Here is a 14,797-nt window from a genome sequence, read left to right on the forward strand (position 1 = left end):
GCCCGGCCGCCCCGGGGCGGTTCTTCAGCAGCCCCAGCCTCCTGCCGGTTGCTACCCGCCGCGCATCGGCTGCGCTCGCGTGCTCCGGCGCTGGACGGACAGACGGACGGAGATCCTCGCAGCCCGGCCCCCCCCCAGACCCGGTGGGCATGGGGCCGCGGGCGCTGCTCGCTCTGCTCTGCGCGCTGGCCGTCCTGTGCTGCCCGCCAGCCGCAGCCGCCAGCCACGGTGAGTCGCCGCCCCGCGGAGGGAGCTGCCGGGGAACGCGCCGGAGGGCAGGGGACGGCCGAGGAGGACCGGGTTAGGCCGCCGCGCCCTCACCCTCCCGTTCCAGGTGGGGGCCCCAGGAGCCCGGCCGGGCGGCGTTTGCCTTGGCAGCGGGGCCGGGGCCGCGCGGCTTGGCAGAGGGTAATACCCGAAACGCAGGGCATCGCTGGCCTGGTCAGGGGTCTCCCGCTTTGAAGTTTTAATTGGTACTTAGGAGCGATCTTGCTTCGGCGCTGTGGACCGCTGCGCTAGCTTGGTTCTCACAGCAGCGGCGAGGGAACAGGCTGAAATATGAAGTTGCCCTGAGTAAAGCAAAGTGAGGCAGATGCTTTTTGAGTAGTATATTTTGAATAAAGGACGTGTCACAGATCTCAAATACATAGATCTGTAATAAACGCAGTGTCACGGATAAGGTTACTGATGGTGAAGAACGGTTTACAGTTGTCCCATGGCTAAGGAGGTGGCCAGGCAGCAGCAAGTTACAGTGGAAAGAAGTGACCAGCCTGGTGGGACATACTGGTGGACTTCCTCAAAACAATGGCATTGCCTTTCGTACACAACTTCAGGAGATGCACTGCCAGCTGAATTTGTAGGTAACACAAAGTTTGTAAGATCCACCAGCAAAAAGTAGTTCAGAGTATCCACCCCAGGCAGGTGACCTTCATTGATGCTCCGTTAGAAATAGAACTAGTGGCAACAACCGTGCTCTAACTGGTGAGACCCTGGATCCTTCTAGGGTTGCAACAAAACAACACTTTAGGAAAATATGTTCAAATTGTTTCATTACTCGTGTAATACAGTAACAAATTCTGTATAAACAGACGTGTGGGCTAAAGAAGATTTTTTTTTTTAAAGACATCCAGTGTATATTTTTATAAAAGCAAATAATTGTTAACTGCCCTACAAAGTTGTGATTTACCTTGTTTATAAATATGCCTGGCATGCAATTCACATTCTGCTTGCGAGTAACTGATTTATGGGCCAGTGAGTAATTCAGATTCCAAATGTTTATCACTATCAGATTATACATAGGAGAGATAAGAGAAACCAACCTTTTGTTACAAGCCAGCAGTATGGGTGCAGCTGTCAGCAGTAATACCCAGAAATTATATTAATTGTTGTCCAGCAGCACAAATTTAATTGGTTTGAGTAGGAGCCTACTTTCTAGTTTTTCAGCTCACAAAGATATCCCCTGGGACATGAACACTGCTGGTGTGTAAACATCCTGTCCAGATTTATGACTCTACAGAAATACTTTGACATTTTCTTCTGGAGATCAAGACTGCTTTTTATGGTTGGTTGAAGCCATTATATTTTTTGTTCTCTACTTCTCCTTTCCCAGAACAGTATGTGCAGTAGCACCTTGCATGTGAAAATAGACAGAAATTTATGACATAAGTCTGCGTAAAAGAAAAAAAGGCAGTGTCAGGGTAAACAGAATATGCATATGGTGATCGTGAGATAAACAATATGTAATACTCAATAGAAAACAGCACAGTATAGATTGTTGAACAATCCAGACTTACTGAGCTTTCTACATCTTTTCTCTGTATCCTTGATGGAGAATCAGTGCAAAGACCACAGGCAGTAAAAGAAAAGTTCAGGCAATCTGAGTATCGTTCTATATAATTTCTGCCTCTCAAAGTCCCTACTGGAAGCAAAGAAAAGACTCCATGTGTATTGTTCAGTGTCCTGACTGCACACCATGAAGATAAAACCTCGGTGCTTTATCCCTTTCTTTCTTTCTTAGTTTCTTCGTCCTATTCATTTGTACCTCTTTATAGTTTACAAGTAGACAGAGCTGTTTACTCTGTCATATCAGCCGTGAGAGTACTGTTACGCATAACAATTGTAATCTACCCGGTTTGACCTCTTCCAAAAGGACTGGATGACAGCCTAGCAAAACCAGGATGACTGTCTGAATATTTATGATCATTATACAAGCTTTACCTCTGATTTTCTAACAGCTGATTTGTTTTATTAGAAATTACTTAAGCTGTAGTGAAGTATGTTGTAGACAAATGGTATCTACAGCTTTAAAACAGCTAGAAAAGAACATCTGACAGGTTCTGGTATAGTTGTGGCTCTGTCAGAGCAGTTTTAAAATCTTTCCTGTAGAGCTACTGTATTGGCTGCTTTTTACTATCCCAACTTACAGGTAATGCTTGTTTCCCACTACTGACCTTAATGTTTACTGTCAAGTTCACTAGTATCTTTTTAGGTAATATGATATCATTTCACCCTCTTCCTTTCTGTGTATAAATCTCTGATCATCAGCTTTTTCAAATAAACACTAGCACAAAAGGAATTCAGAACCTCAGGGCAGTAACCATCTTCCTTTCCATTTCAAAAAGCATGAATTGCACTGGTATTTTTTCTAATAAGCAGATGCTGTGTCATACAAACAGGCATCTTTGCAAAAAAAAAGGAACTGATCTGTGACTATCAGTCTTTTAAATTAAAATGAAATTGAATTTCATCAAGCAAGTTTAAATTCCCATTCTCTGTAGTATGACGTGGCAGAAAAACGGCAGGTTTGAGGTCTTGTTGCGTTTTTCCAAAGAGATGGCTTCCAAGTGGTACTTCATGTCATTGAAGTTCAAGGTGGAGACATGGAGTGAGCAAGGGACACAGCATGGAGGTGCTGTTAACAGCATCAAGGTTGAGTTCAACTCTGAACTGAGGAAGTCTGCTTCTACAAATAACACATAGTTTTCACTAAGTTAAACCAGATAATTTCAACTAAACTAAAATTATTTATGTTTTTTTTTGTCCTGAACTGTTGTAATAGGGTTGTACTTACAGAAAAGTTTGATATTGAGTAATGCAGACTCTAAATCCTTTCATCTAAAAAAGCTGTAAATAAGGTAGCTCTAAGAATTCAGGATATAGTTAAAATTATTATCAATGTTCTAGTAATTATAAGCAATAGCTAAGACAGAGGTCACTAGTCAATAAAGGAGAACTAGCCCAATCATTTTTTCCCTTTAGCATATTGTCATACTGTTCTAAGTTAGGAGTCACTGATGAGAAGTGGGTCAGGTTACCACCAAGGACTTTCACATTAAGTTTCTTAACCTCAATCATAAAGGCTCAGTGACGCTGACCGGTTCAAAGTTCAGGTACACGGGGATATGAGAAGTGCTTGCTGGAAGCACCTCCGTTACCACATCACGCACACATAATCTTGGCAGTAAAATAGAGCTTGTGCTGAACCTGAACTGCCAAACTAGGAGCTGATTCCCTGAGCCATCTGCCTGCTTGGACTAAATTTTTGAAGTAAGATTAAAGATTAAGGATCTATAGTTTTACATTTTACTAGTGTTCCTTTTTAGACAGCAGAATAGCCCCTTGTATAAATTGATTTAGTGCTCTGCTGTACAAATACTTCTGTGCATTTGTGTTTCAGGAAAAGTACTAAATTGTTCCTGCTGCAGTCTATGCAACAGGCATCTGGGCTGAAATTCTCATCCAACATCCTTTTTCTGGCCTACGGTGGTGGCAGTCTAGTCACTTTGCATACAAAAACCATTATCTCAGACACTTCCCCTCTTTTGTCCCCCCTGCCCCATGAATGCTGCTGTGACAACATGATAGGTACAGCACAGGAACTGTAAAAAATCCCCAAATTTCCCTACCACTCATTACCCCACGTTCAAGTTTGAATTTCACCAAAACTCAAGCTGGGCTGGGCCCTTCCCACACAGCCTGCACACAGACGGAGGTAACTGCCTGCTTAAAGCTGCAGCCACTCCTCGTTTGCCCTCTGCCTCTTTCAGACGCATTTGTTCTCATCTGCATTAAAAAGTGTGAATTACTGTAGAAAAAACAATTGCTTGTAACAAGGTGAATCATGCGGATGTACTTTCAGCTCACTGATTTAAGCTAACACACCTTCATTTTAGTTTTAGTTGTCTAGGATTCAACAAAGGATCAGTTGCACAGCTATGCACGAGTGATTAAATAGTAGTAGCTCTCACTTCTGTCTGCCCACAATATTTTTGAATTATTCTTCACCTAACTAGATTAAGCTGATGTGAAAAACAACTGTCTTCCAAAATAAGACTCCATGCAAATAACTTTTCTGAAATATGTCCAAAATAGATCTTTTGATTGATTGGGTTTTTTTGGTATTGTTTTGTGGGGTTTTTTGGTGTTGGTTGGGTATTTTTGTCCTTTTTTTTTTTTTTTTCCCAGAAATAAACCCATACCACACATTCAACACTTTGTAATGCCAAATTCCTAACCCGTTACAGCTACATTCAGAAAGCAGAGATACCCTGTCCTGGCACTTTCTTTTCTCAGACTCAGCCAACGACTATGCTGCAAAGACCGTGCTATAGAGGGAACACTAGTGGCAGGTTTCAAAAGTGCTCTGACGGCACACTGGATATGTGCTGTGGGGCAGGTTAGGTAGAACTTGGGAAGTGTTTCAATGCAGTCTTTGTACAAGCAAAAGGTTGAACCACATCTGCATTGAAAACTGCATGAAGATATCTGCCACCTGTCTTTATTGGCTGTCGTGTTGAGTAAGATGTCTCCAGAGCCCACAGAAATATTCAGTACTTGCTAGGTAGAGTCCCTCCCATAAAAGCTTCCAGGCCACGAGCCAGGAGGCAAAGGAGAACATCTTACCCAAACTTGTAACAGAAGTCAAAATAAAAAGGACTAACATCTGTGGGCAGTCTGCACTTCGAATCAGGAATTAACCTCATTGTTTTGTGTTGCTAATATATCTTAGCTATTCTTTTTGAAAGATGTTTTTGTTTCCCCATAGGATGTAAATATTTGCTTATTAATCTCAATAATTTCTTATTTTTCAGCCTCCCTGTATAACAGCAGCACACTACAGATCAGAAGTTTTATGGTCTCCATTGTAAGTCACCAGGATGACCGCATACCTACTGAAGGTGATACTGAAAATGACTTGGAAGCTGGATCAGGAGCCACCAACCATACTAGATCATTCATACATGACCAGCGAATAGTGTCAGTACAAACAGCAAGATACCTCACTAGTCCATGGCTGACGCGTTTTGTTCCTTCAGTTTACACCATAGTGCTTGTGCTGAGTCTCCCCCTGAACATTACAGCAATACTCGTGTTTCTGAAAAAAATGAAAATTGAAAAGCCAGCTGTGATATACATGCTGAATTTGGCACTTGCAGATGTCCTGTTTGTAAGCGTGCTTCCTTTTAAGATTGCTTATCACTTTTCTGGAAATGACTGGGCTTTTGGACCCAAAATGTGCCGTTTCATCACTGCTGCCTTTTACTGTAATATGTACTGTTCAATAATGCTTATGACAAGCATAAGCTTCGATCGCTTCTTAGCAGTGGTGTATCCCATGCAGTCTCTTGGGTGGCGTACGTTAACACGTGCCTCACTGATTTGTCTCATCATATGGCTTGTAGCAATAAGTGGGGTTATACCTTTTCTCATTAGAGAGCAAACAATGGAAATACCGAAGTTAAATATAACTACTTGCCACGATGTGCTAAGAGAATCTGAACTTCGTGGCTATTACCTTCACTTCTTCTCCATCTTCTCTTCTGTGTTTTTTGTAGTGCCATTTATAATCTCTACTGTCTGTTATGTGTGTATCATTCGATGTCTTAGTTCCTCTACTCTTGTTACAAAACAAAACAAGAAGACACGTGCCTTGCTCTTGTGTGTGGCTGTTTTTTCTGTTTTTGTTATTTGCTTCGGACCAACAAATATTCTCCTATTAATTCATTATGTCCATTTTTCTTATGACAACAGCTTAGAATATCTCTACTTTGCCTATCTACTCTGTGTTTGTATCAGCAGCATTAGCTGTTGCATTGACCCCTTCATTTACTACTATGCTTCTTCTCAGTATCAGAGACAACTTTTCAGTCTCTTCAATTGTAAAGAGACACTTGATCCTAACAGTAGTAACAGCAGTGGCCAGTCAATGTCTACCACTAGTAGAAGGGGTACGTGCTCTACTAATGTGAACAACAGTGCCTACAAGAAATTACTAGCAATTCATTGAGAAAACATGTCTTACACATGCTTAATTTTTAGGCAATTTCAGACACACAAAAAAAAGAAGACTGCATTATATATTAAAAGTTTTTGTACAATACATAGTTCTGTGGATTTATTATAGTAATGCACCATTCATATTATAACTCTGTATATGTACATGTATTCTATATATGTAAATAAGTTAACATAGACATAATTCCTTAATAATAGTTGTTGAGTGTTTTTCAAATAAACCTTTTTTTCAGACAAATCCTTTGCATTGTTAGTCAGTTTCTTTCAGGCATTTTATGAAATCCCATTTTAGGATTTTTAACTGTATCAGGTTGATTAAATTCTTACTTATAGAACCTCTCCATCTATCCAGTACTTCCTGAAGAAAGTACAAATATCTTTCCAGGCTATGGGTTTTTTTTTCCCCTATTTCTTAATATTTTGGGAATAATCTTAGCATTATTTCACATTTTGGACACTGAAAACTTTTTCCCCTGTTTTTATATATTCCACTGCAAAAGAGTCTGTGCGGTTTTAGGAACGTGGGCAACTGAAAACCAGCAATTAATTGGTGCAATGTGTCAGGGAAGATAATTTTCAGCAGCTAGAACTAGCTTTTCCTTTGGTGTATGCTGGGCATCTTGGCTATGAATGTGTTATTTTTCACAGTTAATTTAACAAAAAAAAAAAGTGACATTTTATTTCACAAGAAATTGGTGTTGAATGGGCCTCCAGAAAATATGTTGAAAAAGCTGTATTCATCATCCTGTTATGCAGTTTGCAAACCTGTGCTTAGGTGCACGTGATTAATCATCATGTATGAGTTTAGGACTCAGAAATATCCTTTGTCCCTGCCAAGTCTGGAAATTTTTTGTATTTTACATAGTGTCCACATCTACTAAAATAATCTGGTATAGAGCCCAGTAGCTAACTTCACTCTGTGTAGCATTCTTTTACTACAAGGGATGCTAAAGCCAAGTAACAGGAATTCTCTTTTGGAAATGAGCATGTAGGTAATAGAACTATACATGAAAATGGAAATCAGATTAAGAGGAAATCTGCTTAATGAAAATTTTGCCATAGGAATCTGCCAAGAAGTGCAACAATGGATAAAAGCTCTCTTCAGTCCAGCATAAATGATAAGAAATGTAAACTTTCTGCATACAGTCTGACAGAAACTTCTTTCTAACCATGACCTCTTGTCAGATTGTGTCTGTTCCTTAATGGACTTGAACATAATTAAGTACTGCATTACCGCAGTCTTTCTAGATATTTGTTCTCAGGTATGCCACTTCCTAAGTACATGAGTGCTAAAAATACATGTATATGTAGTTTGTAAGGCTAAACCCCCACAAATAAGACATATTAAGTTTCATTCGCATTTAATATGTTAGGGGAAGTTTCAGTTTTCAGTAAAATCTTAAGAATTTTAAGATTTGCTTCTTGCTGGCAGAAAAAAAAATACATCTGTGCCTCCTGTAATTACAGGCTTGAAGACTGCTTTTTAGACCTCTTAGATAGTTGGGATTTGTTTTAATGTCATGGTATTTTGGTTCACAATAATGGTTTATTTTTAGGTAGCAAAAAAAGACATTATAGTCTGCTTTGCAAGGAGCAGTACTACATGCTGGGAGAGAGTATGTAGAAAACAGCTCAGCAATCAGCGATTATTTACTTCATTTTGCTTTGTGGTTGGGTAGTTTCACTTGTAACCTCCATGTGCTCAAGAACATTTCCAAGTGAGCAACTTCTTCCTACCTTGCAGGGTGAAAAAATGAGAGGGGTGAACACAACTGTTTATTCGTATGGCTAAGAGCATCAAAAAAAGATCTTGAATAAGAGTGACTAAGAAAGATTTTATGCATGGTTGTAAGCCAGTATCCCAGCTCTTACACACATACTGCTGAAGCTGAGTTTCCTGATGATTTGGGCTTGCACAACAATGAGAAGAAAAAGAAAAACAGGAAACGCAATTCCAGCACAGATACCTTAAGTAAAAAGGGTACATAAGTAGGCTTCTTAGAATCATAGAATCATAGAATAGTTAGGGTTGGAAAGGACCTTATGATCAAGTTCCGACCCCACTGCTATGGTCAGGGACACCTCACACTAAACCATCTCACCCAAGGCTTTGTCCAGCCTGGCCTTGAACACTGCCAGGGGTGGAGCATTCACAACTTCCCTGGGCAACCCATTCCAGTGCCTCACCACCCTTACAATAAAGAACTTCTTCCTTATGTCCAATCTAAACTTCCCCTGTTTAAGTTTTAACCCGTTACCCCTTGTCCTGTCACTACAGTCCCTAATGAAGAGTCCCTCTCCAGCATCCTTATAGGCCCCCTTCAGATACTGCTATGAGGTCTCCACACAGCCTTCTCTTTTCCAGGCTGAACAGCCCCAACTTTCTCAGCCTGTCTTCATACGGGAGGTGCTCCAGTCCCCTGATCATCCTCGTGGCCCTCCTCTGGACTTGTTCCAACAGTTCCATGTCCTTTTTATGTTGAGGACACCAGAACTGCACACAATACTCCAAGTGAGGTCTCACAAGAGCAGAGGGACAGGATCACCTCCTTCAACCTGCTGGTCACTCTCCTTTTGATGCAGCCCAGGATACGGCTGGCTTTCTGGGCTGCAAGTGCACACTGCAGCCAGCTCATGATCATTTTCTCATCAACCAGCACCCCCAAGTCCTTCTCCGCAGGGCTGCTCTGAATCTCTTCTCTGCCCAACCTGTAGCTGTGCCTGGGATTGCTCCGACCCAGGTGTAGGACCTTGCACTTGGCATGGTTAAACTTCATGAGGTTGGCATCAGCCCATCTCACAAGCATGTCAAGGTCCCTCTGGATGGCATTCCTTCCCTCCAGCATATCAACCGAACCACACAGCTTGGTGTCATCGGCAAATTTGCTGAGGGCGCACTCAACCCCACTGTCCATGTCAGCGACAAAGATGTTGAACAAGACCGGTCCCAACACCGATCCCTGAGGGACACCACTCATTACTGGTCTCCAGCTGGACATTGAGCCATTGACCACAACTCTTTGTGTGCGGCCATCCAGCCAGCTCTTTATCCACCGAGTGGTCCATCCATCAAATTGATGTCTCTCCAATTTAGAGACAAGGATGTCGTGTGGGACAGTGTCAAACGCTTTACACAAGTTCAGGTAGATGACATCAACTGCTCTACCCCTGTCCATCAGTTCTGTGGCCCCATCATAGAGGCCACCAACTTGGTCAGGCAGGATTTCCCCTTAGTGAAGCCATGCTGGCTGTCACCAAGCACCTTGTTGTTTTTCATGTGCCTTAGCATGCCTTCCAGGAGAATCTGCTCTAAGATTTTGGTGGCCACAGAGGTGAGATTGACTGATCTGTCATTCCCTGGGTCATCCATTTTCCCCTTCTTGAAAATGGGGGTTATATTCCCTTTTTTCCAGTCGTCAGGAACTTCACCTGACTGCCATGATTTTTCAAATATGATGAACAGTGGCTTAGCAGCTTCATTCACCAGCTCCTTCAGGACCTGCAGATGGATTTCATCAGGTCCCATGGAACTGTGCACATTCAGGTTCTTAAGATGGTCTCAAACCAGATCCTCTCCTTGGTAGCTACTTCTTGGTAACTAGCTAAAATGCTAGTTTTTCCAAGTTGCCTTTGAAAAGTGTTTTCATGTTGCTTAAGCATTCTTGAAAATGCATCATTTGACAGGCTTGAGCAGTGGGCCCACACAAACCTCATGAACTTCAACAAGGTCAAATGCAAGGTCCTGCACCTGGATCCAAGCAGCCGCCAGTGTCTATACTGCCTGGGGGATAAAGAGATTGAGAGCAATCCTGTGGAGAAGTGTGGGGGTACTGTTGGATGAAAAACTGGACATAAGCCAAGAAATGTACGCTCAGAGCCCAAAAAGCCAACCATATGCTGGGCTGCATCAAAAGGAGTGTGTCCAGCAGGTCAAGGAAGGTGATTCTCCCCCTCTTCTCTGATCTCATGAAACCCCACCTGCAGTACTGCATTCAACTCTGGAGCTCCTAATAGAAGAGGAATGTGGACCTGCTTGTGTGACTCCAGAGGAGGGTTACAAAGATGATCAGAGAGCTGGAACACCTCTCCTATGAGAGAGTTAGAATCACAGAATTACAGAATGGTTTGGGTTGGAAGGGACCTTAAAGATCCTCTAGTTCCAACCCCCTGAAGCCTTTGGGGAGACTTTATTGTGGCCTTTCATTACTTTCAGTGGTTGGACTAGGTGACTTTTAAAGGTCTGTTCCAACCCAAACCATTTAGTGATACATGCATAGGCATCCTACTCTTAATGAATTAAGCATTTACGTGTGAGTTAGTTGGAACAGGCTACAGTTCTCACTGTCTGCTTTTGCTGCTGTATTTGATGCCAAGAAGAAAGGCAGGACCTGCTCAAGCAGCAGCAGTTTATGGAGCCAACCTCAGGCACAAACAGCATTTGCAAAACAGGTTATAAGAACTGTTGAGCATGGCCATGCAGCAAAGCACAGTGTGGTAGCCTTTTGAGGAAACTAAACCAGAAAGGTACCACAATTTAGACTGACATGCTTAAGCTAACAGGAAAAGCTAACCATCTCCGTATGCTTGATGCACCCTTGCACTGCTAGCTTGGAAAGAAAATGGACAGCTTGTTTCAGGGGAAATGGAGGGAGTGAAATCAGACCAAAAAGAAATTAAGCCCACTGATGTTACATGCTGCTTCACCCATACACTAATAAAATTATACCAGATAACATTTGGAGATGAGGAGTGTTATTGCCAGGCACTAAACATGCATAAGAAAGCTTGTTAATGTTCCAGATATGCCAGCTTCATGTTGTCTCAATATTGGCAGGTGCAAGATTTGTAATCAGCATGGCTTCCATTGCTGAAATAGTGGCTGTCATTGGTATAACTTATTTCACAGGGGAAGATTTGCTTAGGTTAGCATGGCAAGGATTTTGCAGGGGTTGGTGTGTTCACACTAGAAGCATTTATCATGCTTCTGCCTTACATCCTGCTCCCTGCAGCTTGACTGCAGAGTATGGTCTGCTAGCTGTTAGCTCTGTTTCCCTATTTATTGAATCATAGCCAGAAATGTGAATACGGCTGCAAGTGTGTTCACAAAGTTTTGCATGAGGTAAACTGGATCAGGTCACTGGATCTCTCCCCACTTGAGATGGGATCCAGAAATTTAAAGAGTATGAGCCAGCTAGTAGATCACCAGCTGTGGCTTCACACTGGGGCTCTGCAAGAGCTGGGGGAGCAAACAGAAAGGCCTGGTGTGCTGGTTGCAATAGTTAAATAAATTCCTAGATAAGGAATTTTTTTTTTTTTTTAATTGATCATTTTCGTGGTTTTTGATCTTATCACAGTTTGATCTTTCAACATGCTGAGCAAATTAAAAAGTGAATCATCCCTCTCATGTGGTTAAAATTAGTGACCCACCTTTTTCATGGCATTTTGCAAGTGCTATAGAAATGGTTTAGTGACACCTAATACAGCTGGAGAAGCCAACCAAATAATGTGCTATAATCCAAGTCAACACTAGAGAGCATTAAAATAACTAGGTTTGGCTGTTGTAATTTGGCTTCTCGGGAAGGACGATTAGAAACCAAATCTGAACACCATGCTGGATTGCAAACTACCGATTAGCCCTCTAAACAAACGTGGATTTGTAAAGGTGAAAAGCTATGGGAATTGTATTGGAAAAGTGAGTGACTTTATTTTAAACAGAACTTGTTAAAACTTTCAGCAAAGTTTTGCAGAATATGTTTCCTTATCTTTGTGCTACCAACCATGTAATAGTGGTGCTTGTAGTGCCACAAATAAACCTCTCTCCTTAAAAGAAGGCCTGACATTTAAAGCATGGCACTAAGCTCAAATGCAGTCCATTAAAGTCTGAGCTGATAAAGTCAACCAACAATGAAAATCTGGTTTGGTGTTCCCTTACCAAGGGGAACACGGATGATAAAAATGGATGACACTGAGTCAAATTCATCCATAGTAAGCCTGAGAAAGTCATTGTCCTTGCCTTTGATCAGTTTTGGGTTTTGTGCTAGGAATTTGGGGTCTTTGTGGTTTTTTTTTCGCACTGCACTATTATATACTAGAGGCAGCAATCACTGGGAAGTCCTCACATGTGTTTTTTCATTTTGGTGGATGGGGCAGCACGCGCCGCAGGTCATGCTACAGGGCCTGGGCACAGGGCTCTTCCAGCTTATACACCCATGGGGCTCACAGCCTGTTCACACTAACTTGCTATATTTTTCCCATCAACTCATCTAGAGGTGGCAAGCAGGACACTGCTGCTTCCCTCAGAAGCTTGAAAACAGAGAAGGAGAATGGACTTGTACAGCCAGATTGTCGATAAATATTTGATCACTACTGTCTCTCTATAGTGGTTTTCTGTTTGTTTGTCTGTTTTACATATGTGTTTAAATCTTTTCCTTTTTGGCTTATAAACAGGAAAGAGCAGTCACTATCAGCAATAGCTAAGCAGGTTAGGATCCTAAGACCAAACATTTCAAATCTGTTTCAGCCAGCCACTTAAGTCCACCTGCTCAGTTTATACCTAGTGGGTGTGGAGCCTCCCTTGAACCCTTTGTACCTGCTAGAAGGGGATAGAGTGGTACAGAAGCCACCATTTCATTGATGGGAAATGATGCTGCCTAACACATGCTGTGGGAATCTGCTTCCTTTCCCTCAGAATTGCACTTAACTGGAAACAGGCATACAGCTCCAGAGGGTCCATTTTATCACTGCTACCTCTAACTATAATGTCCTATTTACTGAAACTCCCTAAACACTGGGTGTTTCTTGTCCAAGACAATATTCCACAGAGTCCTCCTCACAATATACACACCAAGGGGCCTTGGGGATCTACTTTCAAATCACACCAGTTTTACTGTCAGTTATTCTTGAATCACTACAACTTAACACACTGATTTGAGTGTTTATTTTGGATGTGGTCACTCCTCCGGCTTTCTTCTTCTCTTTTCAATTTTATAACAAACAATTTTTGCTGCCTAGTCCAATCTCTCATCAACACTGTTGCAAAACAAAATTGAAGATGATGTGTTCTTGCCTGCAGCAAACTCATGGATTTGTAAAGTGATACCACTGACATCTGACACATTTTCCAGGAACCATAAAATGCAAGAAATCTGCTAAGCACGTTCAAAAATTGGGTCAGGTAAAGAACCAGAATAGTTGCATTATGTATATGTGGATAAAGGTTTACAATCACCTAAAGAACAAAATATTGAGAACCCAGTCCCAGATGGTGAAGAGCAGAAAGGAGGGGGAAAACTTTGGTACCCATTCTTTATATTGTTTTATCTGCCTGATCAAGTGCTAATAAATTTCCCTCCTTTGGAATAAATCCAATAATATTTTTCTTGCATGTTTTTCCTATATGTCATTTAAGGAATAAACCTGTATACCAGTGCCACTTGTAGAATTTATTTCAATATATTTTCACACATTTTTTTTGTCTCCATCTTCACTGAATCTAAGAGGTACATGCAATTCTACCCAACAAAAACTATAATACATCCAGTTAGTTAACACAGTTTTCATGTCAGAGGAAATAACATATATGCTGAACATTTCTGCTTTCTATCACTCAAACACAAGCTAGGGGTGACCAAGAAAATACTACTCCCATCACTGAAAATTATGTTTACAGAAGCTCTGAAACTCAGCTCAGATATCTCACTTTACTTTGACCTTTTTTCTTTTTCTATTTTTATTTGCATACTGTCTTTAGTAAAATTTTTTGAAAGCAGGAACTTACAGCACTTCACTCACTAGACGAAATATATTTGTAAATTTGCTCAGAACTCATGGATATTTTTCATTAGGCAGTTAAAACAGTTCTAAGCCTTATATATGTACATGGGAGATGGTGAAAATTCTTTCAAAATTATATTTACAATGTTAAAACTGTTTAAGACAGTCTTTAATATCAAGACAGACTGTTCTAAAGATGTATCTTTCATTAGCCCAACTGCTACACTGTGAGGGGGAGGTGGGGTGATGAAGATAATGTTTTGGGTACTTTAAACCAGTCTGGGTAGTTTTCCAGGGTTGTATGTTTTTATCTTAGTTTCTAAACTAAGATCAGTGGTGCAGCAGACTCTCTACAGAACAGAACTGACACGTTCTGTTAAAGCAGTGAAAGTATTTCCTAACTTGAAAATAAGTCATCAAGAGCTGTTGCTATTTAGAGAAAAATATTTGATTTTTGCTCAATCACAGTACCTCCTGTTTGTGCTCTAATGAAACAAGATGGGCTGTTGGGTTTTTATCTTTTCCTCACCCTGTCTTACTGGACTAGCACATAAAAACCAAATTGAGCAAAGAGCAGCTACAAGGAGAAGCCACTTCTCCATTCAGTATTATTTTTTGACACTGGGGGTAAACTGAGGTCTGTAGAAACATTGCCAAGAGACAGGGTTACAGTTCTCTTATGAGTATATGGGAACCTCTACAAAGATACTAACAGTGTCTTCTTCTAAAC

General features: G+C 41.3%; 1 protein-coding gene across 1 annotated transcript; it reads left to right on the plus strand.

Moving 5' to 3' along the window:
* The first annotated feature begins 648 nt into the window (after positions 1 to 648).
* On the plus strand, positions 649 to 6,329 carry F2R (coagulation factor II thrombin receptor). Its single transcript, XM_061475779.1, has 2 exons — positions 649 to 856; positions 5,091 to 6,329. Exon 2 carries the CDS (start codon positions 5,132 to 5,134, stop codon positions 6,284 to 6,286), a length of 1,155 nt encoding a protein of 384 aa, XP_061331763.1. The 5' UTR covers positions 649 to 856; positions 5,091 to 5,131; the 3' UTR covers positions 6,287 to 6,329.
* Positions 6,330 to 14,797: the final 8,468 nt, after the last annotated feature.

This window comes from Pezoporus flaviventris, unplaced genomic scaffold, assembly GCF_033815535.1.
Source record: "Pezoporus flaviventris isolate CSIRO_AGI_PZ_B2104156 unplaced genomic scaffold, CSIRO_AGI_Pfla_v1 ptg000090l, whole genome shotgun sequence".
In the NCBI taxonomy this organism is placed as follows: Eukaryota; Metazoa; Chordata; class Aves; order Psittaciformes; family Psittacidae; genus Pezoporus; species Pezoporus flaviventris.

What these genes read in the sequence shown, in the direction of transcription:
- F2R (XM_061475779.1), top strand. Translation starts at nt 5,132, where the DNA reads ATGGTCTCCATTGTAAGTCACCAGGATGACCGCATACCTACTGAAGGT.